This window comes from Neovison vison, chromosome 3, assembly GCF_020171115.1.
Source record: "Neovison vison isolate M4711 chromosome 3, ASM_NN_V1, whole genome shotgun sequence".
Lineage (NCBI taxonomy): Eukaryota > Metazoa > Chordata > Mammalia > Carnivora > Mustelidae > Neogale > Neogale vison.
Window position 1 is genome coordinate 161,535,885 of NC_058093.1, and position 19,182 is coordinate 161,555,066.

Below are 19,182 nucleotides of genomic sequence, written 5' to 3' on the forward strand. Positions count from 1 at the left end.
AAATTTAAGCTCCTTTAGATGAGTATAATATATATATACATGTCTTGTTGACTGCTTGAAACTTAAAGCCTATCCAAGTAATTGGTGCTCAGTAAATATTTGTTGAATAAAAGTATAATTATATGATGAAGGCTTTTTTATTCTTTGAACATTTATTTTATGATTACAGATTATATGTTTGGACTATAACATTTTGCTGATGAATATGTGGTGTTGCATAAATATTTGTGATTGATATTAAAATATGTGTTTCCAGGGGCACCTGGGTGGCTCAGTGGGTTAAGCCTCTGCCTGTGGCTCAGGTCAGGATCTCAGGGTCCTGGGATCAGCCCCCCACCCCCCAAGTCAGGCTCTCTGCTCAGCAGGCAGCCTGCTTCCCCCTCCCCCATCGCCTGCCTCTCTGCCTACTTGTGAACTCTGTCTGTCAAATAAACAAATAAAATCTTAAAAAAAATATGTTTCCAGATTTTTCAAAATGTCGTACATAAGCTTACCCTGAGATTAGCAAAGTTTTACTTTCATAACAAAATCATGGTGATTACAGCTGAGAATTTGGATTATCTTTAATTAGAATATTATTTTCTGATCAAACACTTTCTGATTTCCTCTCCCTGTAAATAGCAGGCAGGACCCTGGGCAGGGATTAGGAATTGGTGCTCACATATGAAGGTGAAGAGTCACTTTTTGGGGAGATATGCTCTTAGAGAGGCAAATCTGAAAAAGTGTCTTGGGGGAAATGCCAACTTAAATTCCAGGAAGCCTGTCAAATGAATCATATAGCTGAAGGACAGGGTCGATGTGACCCTCTAGTAGAGTGGGAAGACCTGGCTCTAGAAAAGTAAAAAGGAGAGAAATGAGTCTAGAGTGAGTTGCTGAAGCAGATTTTAGATTTTTATCATGTATTTATAGTTTTAAATAGGAAAGATACGGTTAAAAAAAAGTTGATTTAGATTGCACAGTTAATAAAGACTACAGAGAAGAGAGCACACTTTAGGTTCCATTGGAGGCAAGAGAATGGCTCTAAGAAGCCTGACTGCCAAAGTCCTGGCAATCTATTTGTTTAGTCCAGTGTGAATATTCTTTCAACAGTGAATTATTTACCTTTTCCTTCTAAGAAAATACATCTTTATAATCGCTTAATTTGTGTGTGTGTTTTGTTTTGTTTTGCTTGTATATCAAATCTAGTTAATGCAGCTGGGGGTTGGTGACATATTTGCTTGTATTCTATGAGTTCTTTATGTCTACAATATTTTAATTTCTATATATTAAAATCCCACATATAATCATAACTATAATTAACACAGTAAGGCCTTGGTATGTCCTCAAATGGGAACCACCTTCATTCAAATACCATCCAACAAAAGCCAACAGGAATTGCCAAGGATTGTGCCTCCTGCTTATTTCTTCCCTTCCTCTCTTTCCTTTATTAACTAATTCAGTGTCTATTTACTAAGCCCCTACTGTGGGCATTGTTCATTGTGGCAGAGTTACTTAGAAAACAAGAAAATATAAATTCTCAAGGGTCTTCCAATCAAGATTCTGTTTGAACAAGCGTACTCAAGTGAAACTATAAATACAGTACAAGTAGTGGTATAGTTCATTTAATCTAAAACAATGTTTTCCAGACTATAGGTTGCCAGGCATCCTGTGCGGCTTCATAAATTTACTTTACCAAAGAGTAATGAGAATAATAGGAGAAGATCAGGTAACTACCTGTGTGTATTCCATGTAAGAAAATGTATTTTCCCATGAACATTTTTGGAGGACAGATTTTGAATGCGCTGTGTGTCCATGTAATGTAGATGTCTTACTATGAGACAAGGTTTTAAAAAATGGTTGAAAGACACATATCAAGAGTTTAGAGACAGAGACTATTTTAACTTGAGTAGACAAGGAAAGAAGGCTTTATGGGTCTAAAGTACTTGAATGAGTTTTAGAGGAGATGAGAGGACTCTTCAGATGAAAGAGCGACCAAAAAGAATTCAGAAATCGTAAATTAACTTATAACCGTAAGAGAAAGTGAACTCTATAGAACCAGCTTACTCTCGAAAGAACTGAACTCTCTAGGATCAACTATTCTTCCAGGATCCTCTAGGAAACATTTAACTCATATACAACATGATCTGGATCTCCCAGCTTGGAATTATCCTCTCTCTCTGATGCCACAACGTAAACTTTTAAGTGTTCCTGTGAGGTGTACCACACTAGGGTGATTCAAAATATGCTTCTGTCCAATTCCTTATTCCACATACAGTTCAAGATATTGACATCTTTTTTAAAAATGTGAAAGGCCTAAACAAAAATACCTAATTTAACACATTTAAGGTGTTTTTTGTTTGTTTGTTTGTTTTCCTCTCCTTGCCTCTCCCCATCATCTTTACATTAGATCCACCTGTGACTTCTATTAGCAGACTCTCTGAACTCCACTGGTTTAATATTTACTTGGCAAAAAATTCAAGGACTCAGGACAACTGATTTATTTCAGCACTTTTTTTTTTTCCATACAAAAAGAAATAAAAAGAATAAAAGAAGTCCGGGTGGCCTCTAGAGAAGGGTGGCTGTTGTTGCAGGAATCTTGGAAGTTAATGAGAATTCACCCGGGACTCAAGAGCGACCGAGAGGGGAAAAAGGAGGAGACGGGGTGGGGGTGGGGGGGAGGATAAAAACTCTTCCTTTGCAGCTGGCCCTCTCCCTCATTTGTTGCTCCAATAAGCAGTAATTAGGTCCTGAGCTAATGGTGTCAGCTGATCTGCTGTTTTTAGGCTAGACCCAGAGGAATCTCCATGGAAACCCTGCTGGAGTCGTCCCCCCACCTGGATGCTGAGTGCTCCTTTCCGCCACCTGGCTGCCGCCGCGCCCGCTGCTACCTCCTCCTGCCTCTAACCTGCAGCCTGCAGCATGCGCACTGCCCCCGGGATCCCTAAATGGGACAATTCTGCCCGTGACGTCAGCGCCCAGCCGTCTCCACAGAAACTTTTGTCCCATTGGCCAATCAGAGAGCTTGGAAGGGGCCGGGGAGGGGGGGGGGTGGGAGGAGAGGGGAGTGGGAGGGGTGGGGGTGAGGGGAGAGGCGAGAGGTTTAGTGTGTGGAGCTGCTCGCGCTCCGCCCGGGCTGTCAGTCCCGGCTCCAGCCGCCGCGAGACCTTCCCGGAGACGCGCGCACACACAGCGCACCCCCCGCATACCGAACACCCTCGCTCCCTTGCTCGCACACACGCACACACTCAGCCTGGCCGAGCAGGAGCCACTGACCATTTTGCAAGTGCCGGGACCGGCTGCGGCGCAGAGGGTACAAACACTCCGCGTCCCCATTCGGGGCTTTCGTCTTGGAGACGACGACGAGGGGCGAAGGTGGGCCAGGACGCGGACCAGGCGCGGGCCACTGGTCGGGCCGCCTTCCTGGCACGGCCGCCTCCCGGGACGGGCGCGGGCCTCCGCAGAGAGTAGAATAAAGAGGAGCGGCGGCAATCGCAGCGCGAAGAGGATGGGAACTCCCCTGTTTCCAGCTCTGTAACAAACGGGTGGAAATCCTGAATGGAGGAGCTGCTGATTTCATTTGCTTGAGAAAATCGTCCAGAGGAACTCATATTTGGCTACTCTGAGCAGTGGAGGGGTGTCCATGACGTGGCAGGGGGAAAATAGACATACGAAACCTCCTGTGTGTACTGCAAACTGTAACCAAGCAAGGGGAAAATAATCTCTATTTTAATTTCATGCAAAGGGTTTTAAGCATCTGTATTATAAACTTACTTCTATGCCTTGTACCCAGTTCAGCAGAAACCAGAGGAGTCCTGTCTGGGGACCCCATCATTATCCGGGAGACCCGCTGCCAGCGGCCTGCCTTCGTTTACCCACATCTCCCTGGAACGGATATCTGTTTGGGGTACCACAGTCTCTCCTGTAGAACTATGGCCAAATATCCATGAATGTTTTGCTAATTCTGGGACTTAACTCCTGGAACCTACCTGCAGGGCTGGAATTTAGCCTAAATGCATATGAAGAAATGACATTTTAAACCATTTTAAGAATACCTTAAAAATTTCCCGTGTAGCAGGATTTGATAGACTTAACAACATGACAGGTAAGAACTTTCTCTCTTTCTAGTCCCTGAACGCCCCACGCAGGGAAAGCCGAAGCGGAACGGGACCCTGGAGGAAGGAGAGCCAGGGGACCCGAGTGCCCTTCGGGGCTCGCAGGCACTCGGCCTGGCGGCTGCTTTCGAGACAAGCTCAACCCTCGCTTCCTGGACGGTGGGGCCAGCGGCCGGGAAAGCTTCTGGGGCGCGCGCGCGGGGAGGCGGCGCAGCGCTGCACCTGCCCTGCCCAGGACATAGCCCTGGGGCGAGGCGTCCAGGGACCACCCTCAAGTCAATATTGGGATTTTTAATAAACCAAGGAATGGGATTTTAATTATTTAAAACCCAGCTCCTCTGGGCCAGATGCTGTTGGGATGGTCCTAGTCACACAATATTAAAGAGACCCATCACTAAGAGGACGAGACAAGCGTCCGAGACAAGCGTTGCAATTACGAATGAACCAGAGACTTGGTAGCACAGGGCATTGATTGCTGGTGCCCAGCCGGACCCTCCTCCCCTCTCCAACCCCCCCCCTCCAACCCCCCCCCCCCGCACCCGAGGCAGGCTCCGGCGGCGGCCGGGACCTCGCGTCCCTACATCGTGGCCGGAGCTGCATTTTTCATGAGCCCGGGGTGAACAGGTGCGAAGTGCGCTGGGAGCATCCGGCCGACGGCCGGGAGCGGGGAACATGGAGAGCGAGCGCGACATGTACCGTCAGTTCCAGGACTGGTGCCTCAGGACTTACGGGGACTCAGGCAAGACCAAGACGGTGACCCGTAAAAAATACGAGCGGATCGTCCAGCTCCTCAACGGCTCCGAGTCGAGCTCCACGGACAACGCCAAATTTAAATTCTGGGTCAAATCGAAGGGCTTCCAGCTGGGCCAGCCGGACGAGGTCCGCGGGGGCGGCGGCTGCGCCAAGCAAGTGCTTTACGTGCCGGTCAAGACCACGGTGAGTGACTCGCCTTCCTCAGTTATTTGTCTGCGGGAGCAGCCGGCGGGGAGGGGAGAGAGAGGGGGGAGAAAGGGGGAGCCGTGAGCCACCGTTGGCTCGTGTGCCCCCCCCCACCTTTCTCAACCCCCTCCCCAAGTTGTCCCCACTCGCACTAGCCAGGCGCGTTTCCCCCGCGGTGGAGTCTTTGTGGTCCTTTATTTTAAAGCGGCAGCGCACCTCCAGAGCTCGCCGCCCTCCTAGCCTCCGGGCTCCTGAACCCGCTCCTGGAGCTTCCATCCCCGCGTCGGGCGGCCTCCCGCGTCCTCGGGTTGGGCCATTGTCCCATGTCCTTCGCTGGGCGCCTGGCGCGTGTCCCGCTTTCGCCACCAAGCATAAAGGCCACGCTGGAACCCCAGACGCACGCTCTGATAATAGACGATTCTGATCGATCGTCTACAGTGTCTCCTAATTGGCACAAAGCCCGATTGTGGCGCTAGTCGGAGATGTGGGGTCCCCCCCCCTCCCCCCGCCCCGACACTATCAGGTTTTATTGTTAGACTGCCGCCTGTGAGACACCGGGCTATCCCATCGCCTTGATCACTCCCAGAGATCTTGCCACGACTGTTTAGATTGTAGATAAGGTCCTGGAGATTCCTCCTCCCCGCCCCCCATCCCCTTCCTCACTTCCCCCTTACACAAATAAAGCCGCAGCTACATGATGAACAACAAAGAGACATGGGTTCGGACGCAATCAAATGGTGTATATATTTGTTCCTCGTTCTGGGATAGCTCTAAGTCTCATGGCCACAAAGCTCCAAGCCCAGGCGCAGCAAGGTACTGGGCACTGAGAACCTAGCCTATCTCAGCCTCTCAGGGCAGAAGCCTGTGAGGTTGGGAGGCGGCGGCAGCATCAATTCCCTTTTTAAGAAGATGGGAACTGTGGGCTACAAGTAGGATTGCAGATCAGATCCATAAGACCTCTTTCTTCGTCATGCTACGGTGGGTACTCGCCTGGAGTAGGGGTGGGGGAGGGCATTTGGCATCCTTTGCATTTTCGCCTGGCTTTGGGGTTTCTTGAGCATTTGCTCGTTTTCCTAACCTCCTCCCACACCAACCCCTTACTGACAACTGTTTGCCCGTGCAGTATTCCTGGAGGATGCTAGAAAAGGAGATATCTTGCAAGCTATTATTCTCTCTCCAACGGAGGTATATTAAATTGGAAATATGTGCATGAAAGGTTTTTCAGAGGACTATTTGGAGGACTCTTTCAGGTTTGGAAAATAGTTAATGGTTTCCCAAGATTAATTAGGGATATCTCTTGAAATATATATATATATATATATATATATATCTCTTGATATATATATATATATATATATATCTCTTGAAATATATATATATATATATATATGTATATATATGTCTATATGTATATATGTATGGAATTTATTTGGAAAATGGGAAAAGGAAATAAAGTTGAAATAGAAACACACATAAAAGTTCTGCTTTTTTTTTTTTAAGTACAATTGTTGGAATTTTCTAGGAGGCAGATCTATAAACACAGTCTTCTCTTTTAATGTGGCATTGCTAAAGACAATGGTGAGATTACTGTCTTGCTTTACTAAATAATGAGGACTAGATGCCTAGATGTGTTTGGATTAAAACTGAGGTTTATTTACATCTGGATGAGTCAGAAGTCTGTCGTGGGGAATGAAGTGCTTTGATTCATTTGTACGGGAAGTAACTTATCCTGATTTTTAAAAATGACTTATTGTTAGACAAAGTAGATTTAGATTTCAGAACATAAGGATGTATTTTCCTTTGGGCACCAGTGGGCTAACTGATTAAATAAAAAATTATTTAAGGTTTATTGACCTAAGTAGTATTAGATAATATTTTATATGTTTTTCAAAGCAATTGCTAGGTGGGAAGTTTGTTTTTCATTCCTTTTATATGAAAATCACGTTTCCTCTGTTTATCTGTCAGATAGCTTCACTTGTGTATTGGTCCAGTTTATGCTTACATGGGTTTGGTTACCTCCACTATGTGTATAAACAGATGTGCCCCTTTAAAACATTAATTAAAAATTCTTAACATAAATTGTGTAACAGCCATAGAGACACTAAAAGAAATATGAATGCCTAGTAATTCAAACCAGAGTTCACATGTTCAGATACTCCTACTATTTTCATTGAAAAATTTATGCAGAGTTGTTAAAGAATTATTGCTAAGACATCTAATGTAGAATAACAACTACAGTGTTAATAATAAAGTAACACGTTTCCCTTTTCAATTCAATAAAGATTCCATATTTTTATGGGAGAAAATGTAATTCATCGGGTGATATTCTTAGACAGTGGTTTCCATGTAGTATTTAAGAGATTTGCTCTTCATTCAAGCCTGTTTGGAAATGTTGAAGAGGTTTTTAATTCATGAACTCCTCTATTTCTCTTTATGAAAATTTTATGCTGCTCCTTACATAGAATTATAGGCTCCGCCTTCCCTGAAGGACAGCCAATCATCATTTGAACAAGTTAAAAAATAAATAAAAGTTTCCCCTTTTATCATGTGTTTCTCCGCATCTCAAATTATTTCTTCCTTATAAATAAATTTTTCCTTGTAATAGTGGGAGTACAATCGGCAGAAAGACAAAAAAAATACATTTTTAATTCCAAGGCATATCTTGGTTGAAATAAAGGACAGTGTTTGGTCTTTTCAGGTGGACTGAGAATCTGTTCTCGCTCTCAGAGGTTTGAGGGTTTGCGGCTGGCTCTGCTCTCAGGGAGAGAGATTTGTGCCTGGTGTTGCAGTAACCCGCTGCTGCTGGTCATTAGACATCATTACTACCTTGAAAAAGGACAGAGAGAAGGGAAGAGGACAGGCTGAGGCTAATTAACTGCTGGTGTTTAATGAAAGAAAGGGAGACTGATAGCAGCTGGGAGGTCGTAGCAGAAGAGAGTGGACACAGCACACAGACTTAACTGAAACAGGACTATCTTTCAGTTTGAAAGAAGCTTGTTTCTACCTCTTATTCCTAAAACGATAGCTGTAGCTTTGCAAATACTTTCCCCTAAAATCTAAATTGGTCATAAAATCAAGCAAGTGACCACTGACTTAAAATGTAGAATACTAGAAAAGATAAACATGCCCTTTACTATTTGTCCTGGCCATGCCTAAAGCTGAGGGGACAGACCTGTCACTGTTTAAATTACTCCGTGGCTGAGGAGATACTGTTTGGTCACCAAGCAACAACATCCTGCAACTCAGCCATTTTAGGTCTAGAGTGGGATCGGCGTTGTGTGCCTGCACACACACGCACGCACGTGTATACACACGCACGTGCAGCTTGGCGAGCATCGAATCTAAGTTTTGTTCACACTGCCACCATTGTTTTTAGGTGTTCTCTCATTAGAGATGTCAAAACCTTAAAGGGTGAAGTAATGGATGACTTACAGCAGTTCTGAAAAAGATAACGGCGAATGTCTGACATGGATTATAAGAAATGTTTCATCAGTGGTCATTTTAAATTAACGTCACTATGGTGACTCTATTTTACGTTTTTGGTAGTCCCCATTGAGTTTGTTTTTAGAAGCTTTTTATCCCGATTGTCATTTTGCTTTTGACCACGATTAGTTGACCCGTCACACTTACAATTCAAACCACCCAAACACATTAGATATACCATTTGATATTATGAAAGGTAAACTTAGGAAATAACCAGAAAAATCGTTAAACCTTTTTAGTAGTATTAGATTATTGCATTATTGTGTATTTTTTAAAGGCCCACTGCACTGTAAAAAACATTAGGAAATTTGGCAAACTCCCATTTGTATTTGTTTTTCAGTCTTAAGCAAACAAGGCAATGAATATCCAATTATGTCAGTAAGGCTTTTCTTGACCTGTATATGTAGGAACAGACATTTAGGTCCAATTTTCGCCTTTTGTGTATTTCTTATTTATATGTATTCCACCAGGGAATATAAAATGAATTTTCATCCAGAAAGGAAAATATATTATCTTTAGTTATGTCATTTAAAAATGATGATTTATTCAGTTCTGCAATCTGTAGCTTCAGATTTCATATTGTTCTTGCTGTGTATACTAATTGATTACTATATAGTGATTAGAATGAATATTCATGGACTGGTTTATAAACAGTTACTGTTTTTTTAGTTCTCTGACTATGGTTTTGGTTACAAATTCTCTATGCTATATCAAGAGGGGAGGAAATAATGCCTCATGAAGAGTCTGTATACGTTTCTACCAGGCTGAACTTATGCTTGAGCCACATTCCATGTATATTAGGCCTTGATCTGAAATTTGCTGCAGAAATTCCAGAAAAACAAAACAGGAACATGCTAGCTACACATTAGGATACTTTATATCTCTGACACAGGCAAATCATGATAACATTAGGATACTTTATATCTCTGACACAGGCAAATCATGATAATAGTAATTAAGATGTAAGCACAGTTTTGCTTACCTCCTATACTTAGAAGACAGGCATTGCTATAGATAATGAGTGCATTTTTTCCTCTTTGTTAGGTATTTTGGAGGGCTCTGTAATATAGGTCTTGCGGGGGGGCGTTAAATAGATCCCAAGTATGAGTCTCAGCAACGTGGCTTTATAAGTGGACTTTAGTGGTTCCGAGAGAATTGTGTGGACTGCTTCTTATGGCAAAACCCTAGTACAATGGCAATTATGGCTGTCAAGAATAGCAGGTATACCCTTATAAGAGGCTGGTAAGGCATGAGTATTTAGGGGCAAAGGGCTTGTAGAGATAACTTCCCTGAATTTATGGAAGAAATCAGACCCTGTTAATATATGAAGACTAGCCCACACATATTTCCCAAGACACCAGTTCTTGACTTTTCCATTGATTCTTCCTTTTCTTGTTAATAAGCATAGTTGGGGGCAGGCAAGGAAAGATTCAGCACTCATTTATATTACCTCAATATACCTCCTGAACCAGCTGAGTTCCTGCTTCTCAAGGTCTTACACTCTAGGCTTTGGGCCTAGGACCGAGGAAAGAAGCCGTGACAGAGGATGTAGCAGCAGAACTTCTGAGAGTTTCAATCCCATGTCAGGACTATAAAGATCTTTCATTAATTGTTGTATTTGCTAAGACTTCTTATATCTAACTGCAATGATCAAAGTGAATCTACTCTGTTTTAGGTTACATTCGTTTTGATAATCCTGGTATAACAGGATAAAATAAACTTTGTGTATAGCGTAGATGGCAGGAAACATGGCATAGTGGGCAGGGTATAGATTCTAGAGCAAGATTTAAGTCCTGGATTGGACATTAATGATAACTCTAAGTAAGGGGAAATTTCTTAAAGACACGGTTTCCTTTTCGTAAATGCCATGAGTAATACTTGCCTAACTAGTTTTGGATGAGAATAATAATTCATAAGCATATAGTGTATGTAATATCTGTCTGACATGTAGTAAATGCTAACAAACAATAGAAGCTCTTTTAAGTATTATTAAGAAAGCAAGGACACCGTGATGTAATTAATTAGGTATATCTTATAAATTAGGTATATGTTATAAACTCAAGATCACACTGCCACAAAGAATTAAAATGTATCTTTCTGAATGTGTGTGTTATTCAGATACTTATATTTTTAGAAAATAAAAATGATTTTATTTTGTAAAAGTGATACATTTTCACTATTTAAAAAAATCTAAGAGAAAAGGAAAGAAATTTTAAGTTATATTAAATCCACCATTCAGATTTAATGATCATTAGTTAGTTATGAGCATAATTATAGTTGTCTGTCAAAACATACATACCAAAAGGAAATTAAGTATAGTGATTGATTGATATAATGATTGATATGGACAGGGAGAAATAATTTTCCAGAACTGGGATGGTAATTATATGCTAATTTAAGAAGCATAAAACATAATATCAAAATGAAACAAAAGAAACAAAAAACATGCAATTCAAAAAATTGCTAATAGACAAATACTTCTTCTTGGAGGTTTTTATTCCTGAAGTTAATAGAAAAGATTAAGAAAAACATGAAAAGTTGGAATTTTATTCATTTTTCTTTTCAACTATAGATTTCAATGTCATTCTTATCATTGACTTTCTCCAATGGTAGAAGAGGAGTAAGCCTATTTCACTTCTTCTCACTGTTTTGTTACTCCATGCTTATGTCATATTTATTATAATTATATATTTTATTGTGTTATGTTCATTATATATGCTATAATTGTTTTTATTTTCAAGGTTTCATGATGATATATAATTTGGTGCTCACGACTGTTGTTCTTTTGGCATATTTAAATGCTTATCCATTCCTCTGCTTTTTTTTTGGTTTTGTTTTTTGTTTTTGTTTCTCCCTGAATTCTTTGATTTGATTCATCCCTGGGCTACAATTCCTGGTTATTTCTTTTTCTAAAGAAAGCATTATGTGTTCCATTCTTTGAGGTTTGCATACAATTAAAAATATTTGTCCTCAGCTTTTATAACTAAAGAACAACTTAACTAGGTGTAATTTCTTTAATTCCCTCTTTCTACCAGAACATTGTTGATGATGTGTTTGCCCTGTAAAATTTCAAGGCAAACCTGTTTTTCCAAATTTCATGGATTGTTTGCTCCTTTATCCTTGAAATTAAATAATTTCACTGAGCTATGTTTTGAATTCCTCTTCTCATTGAGTAATTACATTTATGGCCATAGCTTCAGTTGTGTCTATGTTACGGAGACTTGATACATATCTTGTGAGGTTCACAACTATATTTTACAATTTCTGCTGGATATTTCTACCAAGATATCTCAAAGCATCTCAAACTGAACATAATCCCAAATGACTATTTCTTCTCTCCATTTCTTCATCCTGGGTCTTCCCAGCTGACACCTTTTTTCCCTTTGTATTGTCATTTTTAGTAATTATACTGAACTATATCCTAGTATGAGAATGAATCTAGCTAAGCACTAAAACAGTGAGCCAAATGAAATATTTGGTTCTCAGAATAAAAGACAGTTCACAGATCATTCATTATAACTTCAGGGTGGCAAACAGAAATTAAAATGATTTGAAATTATGTAATACTTTGAAAGACTTGGAGGAAGTTATTAACATTATATATTGGAAGAGAAGCAGGAAAAAAAAGTAAATTCAATACAGTTTTATAAGTAGAATTTCCGTAAGCTAATACAGTAAAGTTTTATGAAAAAGGGACATTTACTGATTTACCTATTTTTTTATTGAGTGTAACATTTAACGTTACATTGTGAATTTAGAGGAGAACAGCAGAAAATGACAAATTGTACATTTTCTCCACTTAAAACGATTACCTGTATTTCTCTCCTTTGTTTAGAAATGGAAAGCACTAAAATAATAGCTTGGCCATGAATCATTCAATGGGCACTCTGAAAAATTTAGAGGCTCTTCTTTACAATAATAGGGAATGTATGACTTTGTTTTCCTGTTCCTTTCTACATTTCACAATAGTCATTCTGCCATTTATGTCCATTATTTGGTGTACAGCAAATGCTACTTTACAAAAATAGTATTGAATTTGTAATTCCTATCCTTTAACAATTATCTTTTTTAAAAATTGAATTATAATTGACAGACAATATGATATTAGTTTTGGTACACAATAAAATGATTTGATATTTATATACATTGTAAAATGATTACACCATGTCTAGTTACCATCTGTCAACATACTAAGTTGTTACAATATTGTTGACTGTATCTTCTATGCTATATGTTATATTTCCATGTAGTATTTATTTTATAATTGGAAAATTGTACCTCTTAATCCCCTTGCCCTTTTTGTCCATCTCCCATCTCCCTCTCCTCTGCCTACCATCAGTTTTCTGTATTTGAGTCTATTTCTGTTTTGTTTCTTCACTTGTTTCTTGGGTTCCATACATAAGTAAAGTCATATAGGATTTCTTTTTCTGTCTGATGTATTTCACTTAGCATAATATCTTCTAGGTCCATCCATATAGATGTAAAAGGCAAGATTTATTTTCTGTATATGAGTTTGTTATATTACGCATGTGTGTAGTATATATGCTGCAATGAACATAGTGGGGCATATATCTATTCAAATTCATGTTTGGGTTTTGTTTTGTTTTGATAAAGTGGAATTACTATATTCTATGGTATTTCTATTTTTAACTTTTTGAGGCACCTCCATTCTCTTTTCCATAGTGGTTCTACCAATTGACATTTCTACCAACAGCACATGAGGGTTCCCATTTCTCCGCATCCTTGCCAGTACTTGTTATTTCTCATCTTGTTGATACTAGCCATTCCAACAGGTGATTTGATTTATATTTCCCTGATGATTTTTTTAAAGGATTTTATTTATTTGAGAGACAGAAAGAGAGACAGACTCCAAGTTGGGGGAAGGGCAGAGGGGGAGAGAGAGAGAGAGAGAGAGAGAAATAGATCCTTGCTGACAAGGGAGCCCAAATGCGGGGCTCAATCCCAGGACCCTGAGATCATGATCTTAGCCTAAGACAGATGCTTAATCAATCACCCAGACACCCCTCCCTGATGATTTTTAATTGGATTTTTAAAAAATAATTTAGTTTTGTGAACTTTTTGTCTATTTTAGATGTCAACTCCTTATCAGATATGTCATTTGCAAATATTTTCTCCCATTCAGTAGATTGCTTTTCTGTTTTGTTGTTGGTTTCCTTTAGTATTGAAGGGCTTTTTAGTTTGATATAGTCCCATTTGTTTATTTTTCCATTGTAAAAAATAAATGTCAAAGAGCTTACTGCCTTTGTTTTTCTCCTAGGAGTTTCCTCGTTTCAAGTCTTATATTTAAGTCTTTAATCCATTTTGAGTTTATTTCTGTGTATGGTGTAAGAAAGTGGTCCACTTCCATTCTTTTGCATGTGGCTGTCCAGTTTTTCCAGCACCATTTGTTGAAGAGACTCTTTTTCCCATTGTATATTCTTGTCTCCTTTGTTGTAGATTAACTGACCATATAAGCATGGTCTTATTTCTGGGCTTTCTATCGTGTTCCAATGATCTGTGTGTCTTGTTTTTTGTACCAGTGTCATCTGTTTGGATGACTGTAGTTTTGCAGTAGAGTTTGAAATCCAGGAGAGCGATACCTCCAGCTTGTTTTCTTTTTCTTAAGATCACTTTAGTTCTTCAGTCTTTTCTTGGTTCTGTACAAATTTTAGGGTTATTTATTTGAGTTCTTTGAAAAAGGCCATTGGTATTTTGATAAGGATTGTTTTGAATCTGTGGATTGCTTTGGGCAGTATGGACATCTCAATAATATTGTTTCAATCCACGAGCATGAAATATCCTTTCATTTGTCTGTGTCATCTTCAATTCATTTTACCAATATCCTGTAGTTTTCAGAATACAGATCTTTCACCATCTTGGTTAAATTTATTTGTAGGTATTTTCTTCTTTTTGGTGCAGTTGTAAATGGGTTTTTTTTTTTAAGATTTTATTCGTTTATTTGACACAGGGAGAGAGATCACAAGTAAGCAGAGAGGCAGGCAGAGAGAGAGAGGGGGAAGCAGGCTCCCTGCTGAGCAGAGAGCCCGATGTGGGGCTCGATGTGGGGCTCAATCCCAGGACCCTGGGATCATGACCTGAGCCAAAGGCAGAGGCTTAACCCACTGAGCCACCCGGGAGCCCCTGTAAATGGGATTTTTTATCTTAATCTCTATCCAATAGTTTGTTATTAGTGTATAGAAGCACAACAGATTTCTGTATATGGATTTTTTATCCTGCACTATTCTGAATTCATTTATTAGTCATAAGATTTGGGGCAGAAGCTTTAGGGTTTCTAGTATATAGTATCATGTCATCTGCAAATGTTGACAGTGTTATTTCTTCTTCTTTTTTTTTTTTTTCTCATTTGGATAACTTTTATATTTCTCACCTAATTGCCGTGGCTAGGATTTCCCGTACTATGTTGAATAAAAGTGGTGAGAGTGGACAGTCTTTACTTGCTCCTTACCTGAGAGGAAAAGCTTTTAGTTTTTTACCATTGAGTGTGTTATTAGTTGCATTTGTCAAATATGGGCATTATTATGTTGAGATATATTCCCACCTTACCTACTTTGTTGAGAATTTTTATCATAAATGGATGTTGAATTTTGACAAATGCTTTTTCTGCATCTTTCCGATAATCGAATGATTTTTATCTTTAATTTTGTTCATATAGTGTGAAGCTGTTTGGTCCTGGATTTCTGTTCATTGGGAGTTTTGTGATTACTGATTCAATTTCATTACCAGTAATGAGTCTGTTGAGATTTTCTGTTTCTATTTCTTCTGATTCATCTTGAAGGAGTGTATGTTTCTAGAAATTTATTAATTTCTTCTGGGTTTTCCAACTTTTTGTTGTATAATTATTCATAGTAGTCATTTATAATTCTTTGCATCTCTGTGGTATTTGTTGTAACTTTTCCCTTTTCATTTCTGATTTTATTTGGCTTATTTTCTTGATGACTTTTACTGTAGGTTTATTAGTTTTGTTTATCTTATTTTTTTTTTAATTTCCTTTCTCTATGGATGGCAACACAATTTGCCCAACTATCCAAGGCAAATATCTTTATGACATTTTTTATTTTCCCCTTTTATAGTCAGTACTCTAGGGAATACTGTTGATTCTATGAACTTAGTATGTCTTGAATCCATCATATTCTTACCATACCATACTAAGCAATATGACCATTTTGGGACAATTTTGTAGTTTTCCTGAAAGCTTTGAAGGAGGGGATTTGATTTCCTCTGCTTGAATAATGCGTGATGCATCCTTGGTGCTCAGTATTAATGCCATAAATGAAAAACTTCCCAGCCTGACACCACATGATGGGCCCTTCTTTGTCAGCATACAATAGCTATAACATAATACATAATATTATATTATGTAATATATAATATATACCTAAAATACTTATAACTATAATATAATATAATACCATAGCTATATTGGGAACTGTTTTTCCATAAAATATAGTTAATTCAATTCTTATAAAAAGCATATAATACAAGGTTAACCATCTTAACCATTTAAAATTTATTTTTTAATTTTTTTTAACATATAATGGATTATTAGCCCCAGGGGTACAGGTCTGTGAATCACCATGTTTACACACTTCACAGCACTCACCACAGCACATACCTTCCCCAGCGTCCATAACCCAACCACCCTCTCCCTACTCCCCCCACCCCCCAACCCTCCATTTGTTTTATGAGATCAAGAGTCTCTTATGGTTTGTCTCCCTCCCGATCCCATTTTGCTTCATTTATTCCTTTCCTACCCCCCAAATCCCCCCACTTTGCCTCTCAACTTCCTCATATCAGGGAGATCATATGACAATTGTCTTTCTCCGATTGACTTATTCCGCTAAGCATAATACCCTCTAGCTCCATCCAAGTCGTCGCAATCTCTTAACCGTTTTTCTTAAAAGATTTTATTTATTTATTTGACAGAGAGAGATCACAAGTAGGGAGAGAGGCAGGCAGTAGGGGTGGTGGGAAACAAGCTCCCTGCTGAGTAGAGAGCCCAATGCAGGGCTCGATCCTAGGACCCTGAGATCATGACCTGAGCTGAAGAGAGAGGCTTAACCCACTGAGCCACCCAGGTGCCCCCTCTTAACCATTTTTAAAGGTACAGTTTAATAGTATTAAGTATAAACATCTTGTTATACAATAGATGTCCAGAACCTTTTTATATTGCAAAACTGAAGCTCTGTATCCATTAAAAAACAAATTTCACCCTGTCTCCTTTTCTTCCAGTCTCTAGTAACCACCATTGTACTTTCTGTTTCTATGTATATGACTACGTTAGATATCTCCTATAACTGGAGTCTTATAGTATTTGACTTCTTGTGATTGACTATTTCATTAGCATGATGTCTTCAAGATTCATCCACGGTGTAAGGTATGGTAGAATTTCCCTCCTTTTTAAGGCTAAATAATATGCCATTATATGTATGTACCATATTTTGTTTATCTACTCATCTGTTGATGGATCTTTGGGTTCCTTCAGCCTCCTGTCTATTGTCAATAGTGCTGCTATGAACATGGGTGTGCAAATATTCCTCAAGATCCTTCTTCAATTCTTTGGAGATATCTATCTATACCTATATCTATAACTATATCTCCCCACAAGTAGGATTGCTGGATTCATTCTATTTTTAGTTTTTTTGAGGACCTGCCATGCTATTCTCCATAGAAGTTGCACCATTTTATAGTGCCACCAACTGTACACAAGATTAAGCACTCTTTAAGACTAAGAAACTAGTGATTTTGCTCCTCATCTGGACCTCTTCAATGAACATACTTCTTTCTAAGGCAATTGCAAGTATTGAATATAACATGATTAGTAACAATACTAATGCCTTACATTTATCAAGTTCTTCCTAGAGGTTAAAGATTGGGTTAATCATTTAAAGAAGGCACACGCTTTAATATTTGCAACAGCCTTATGGTTATTAATGCTTTTTATTACACACTTGGGAAAACTATGGTTTAAGTTAAGGTGACTTTCTGAAGTCACAGAGATTCAAAGTGTTAGTGTTCAGAAGGAAATCATTTCAGTTGGATTCTAAAGTCCTTGATTTGATCTCCAGACTTTTAAAATAACATACTCTGATTGTTAAAAAAGTGAACATGAAATTACATATGTAATATATATAGTAAATTAATACACTACTGTATTAATAATTAAGATATTTTAAAAATACTCAAAAATATAAACATACAGAACTGAGATTAAAATACATATAAATTCAAATATTTTCTTCTTCACCTCAGTAGGTCATCTCATACATTCTCTGGGATGTGCATATAGCAGTTGGAGATAATTACTCTAATCCAGTTTTGCCTCACATTGTGTTTAGCTTACACTTCAGCTAAAATAGCACCTTTTTTTTAATTAAGGAGGGTGTACTCTGTACACAACCAACACAACATTAAAATATCTTAGCTTTACAAATCCTTGACATCCATAAAACAATTACATAGGTTTGATGTTGGTATGACAATAGAGGTGGTTTTATCAAAGGCATGTTCAGGGAGTGGTACACAGTCAAGGAAAGCTAAAGTATAGGGTATGGTGAAAGGTGAAGTTGGAAAAGCAGGCTGGGCCGAAAGTATGGGAAGCCTCCACTGCCATGTTAAAATGTTCGGACTTCATTCCATAGGAAAGGACAGCTACCAAAAGTGTTTGAGCAGAAATGTTATAATTTAGGGCTTACAGGTGGAGACTTGATGTCTCATAGTGGTTTATGTTGCAGAATATAAATCAAATGAGTAAAATAGAAGCTAAATAGTTCCTTTGATTCAATAGATTGTTTGAAATTTTATAATTACAGATATTACCCAAGAATTAGATTCAAATTTTCAGGCAGTCAGTCAGTAAAATTCAGCAGCTTGATGTTTTCATTGAGTTATGTATAAATGAATCATATTGTACAAATCTCAAACTTCAAGTCCAGTAAAGTGTTAAAAATAGAATTTATGAAACTTAATAAATGTAAAGTCTCTTAAAAAAGAATAAGAATTTAGTCATCTTATAGTAAACAGCTTTTTTTATTTGTTGTTTTTGGAGTTGAGGAGAAACAATTGTCGATCTTTTAGTTGTTGCTATATCCGCAATGACAGAGACTTGCCAGAGAAATCTTTCTAAAAACCCAAGTGGAGAATTCTATATAGAACACTGATTCAGGGGGCACCTGGTTGGCTCAGTGGATGAAGAGTGTGTTCAAGCCTGATGTTGGATGAGAGGTTACTTAAAAATCTTAAAAAAAAAAAAATACTTATTCAGGTACACGTCTTTTCAAAGTCACGTTAGAGTTTCAAATATTTATTGAAATATGAAGTTTATGTTTTAAAGCAGTATTTTACATCTTGCTCGTACTTCTTTGTTTTATACCCACACATCTCTCTCTACAGTGAGAGTCTTCCCTGTGATCCCTCAATTTTTGAGCACTGTAGTAGGCAGGATTCTAAGATGACTTCCAAATGTCCTTCATACTTGTTTACCCCCCTTCCCCCGTTTTTGAGTGGGACAGAACCTGTGAATATGATGAGTTACCATTCCACAATTTTGTTATGTTATATGGTACTGTTGACTTTAAGAAAGAGGGGATGCCTGGGTGGCTCAGTTGGTTAAGCGGCTGCCTTCAGCTCAGGTCATGATCCCAGCTTCCTG

The 19,182-nt window shown here is 38.9% G+C and overlaps 1 protein-coding gene across 4 annotated transcripts in view; it reads left to right on the plus strand.

The window, feature by feature from the left end:
- The first annotated feature begins 4,715 nt into the window (after nt 1-4,715).
- NOL4 (nucleolar protein 4) overlaps nt 4,716-19,182 on the plus strand; it is a 402,455-nt gene continuing 387,988 nt past the window's right edge. For 2 of the 4 annotated variants that reach the window (XM_044243197.1, XM_044243198.1), the window contains exon 1: nt 4,716-5,027. In XM_044243197.1, coding sequence (XP_044099132.1) covers nt 4,764-5,027 — 264 coding nt within the window. In that variant the 5' untranslated portion in view covers nt 4,716-4,763. Of the gene's footprint in view, nt 5,028-5,904; nt 6,009-6,167; nt 6,216-19,182 lie in introns of those variants that run through there. The other 2 variants (XM_044243199.1, XM_044243201.1) reach the window with 2 other exon arrangements.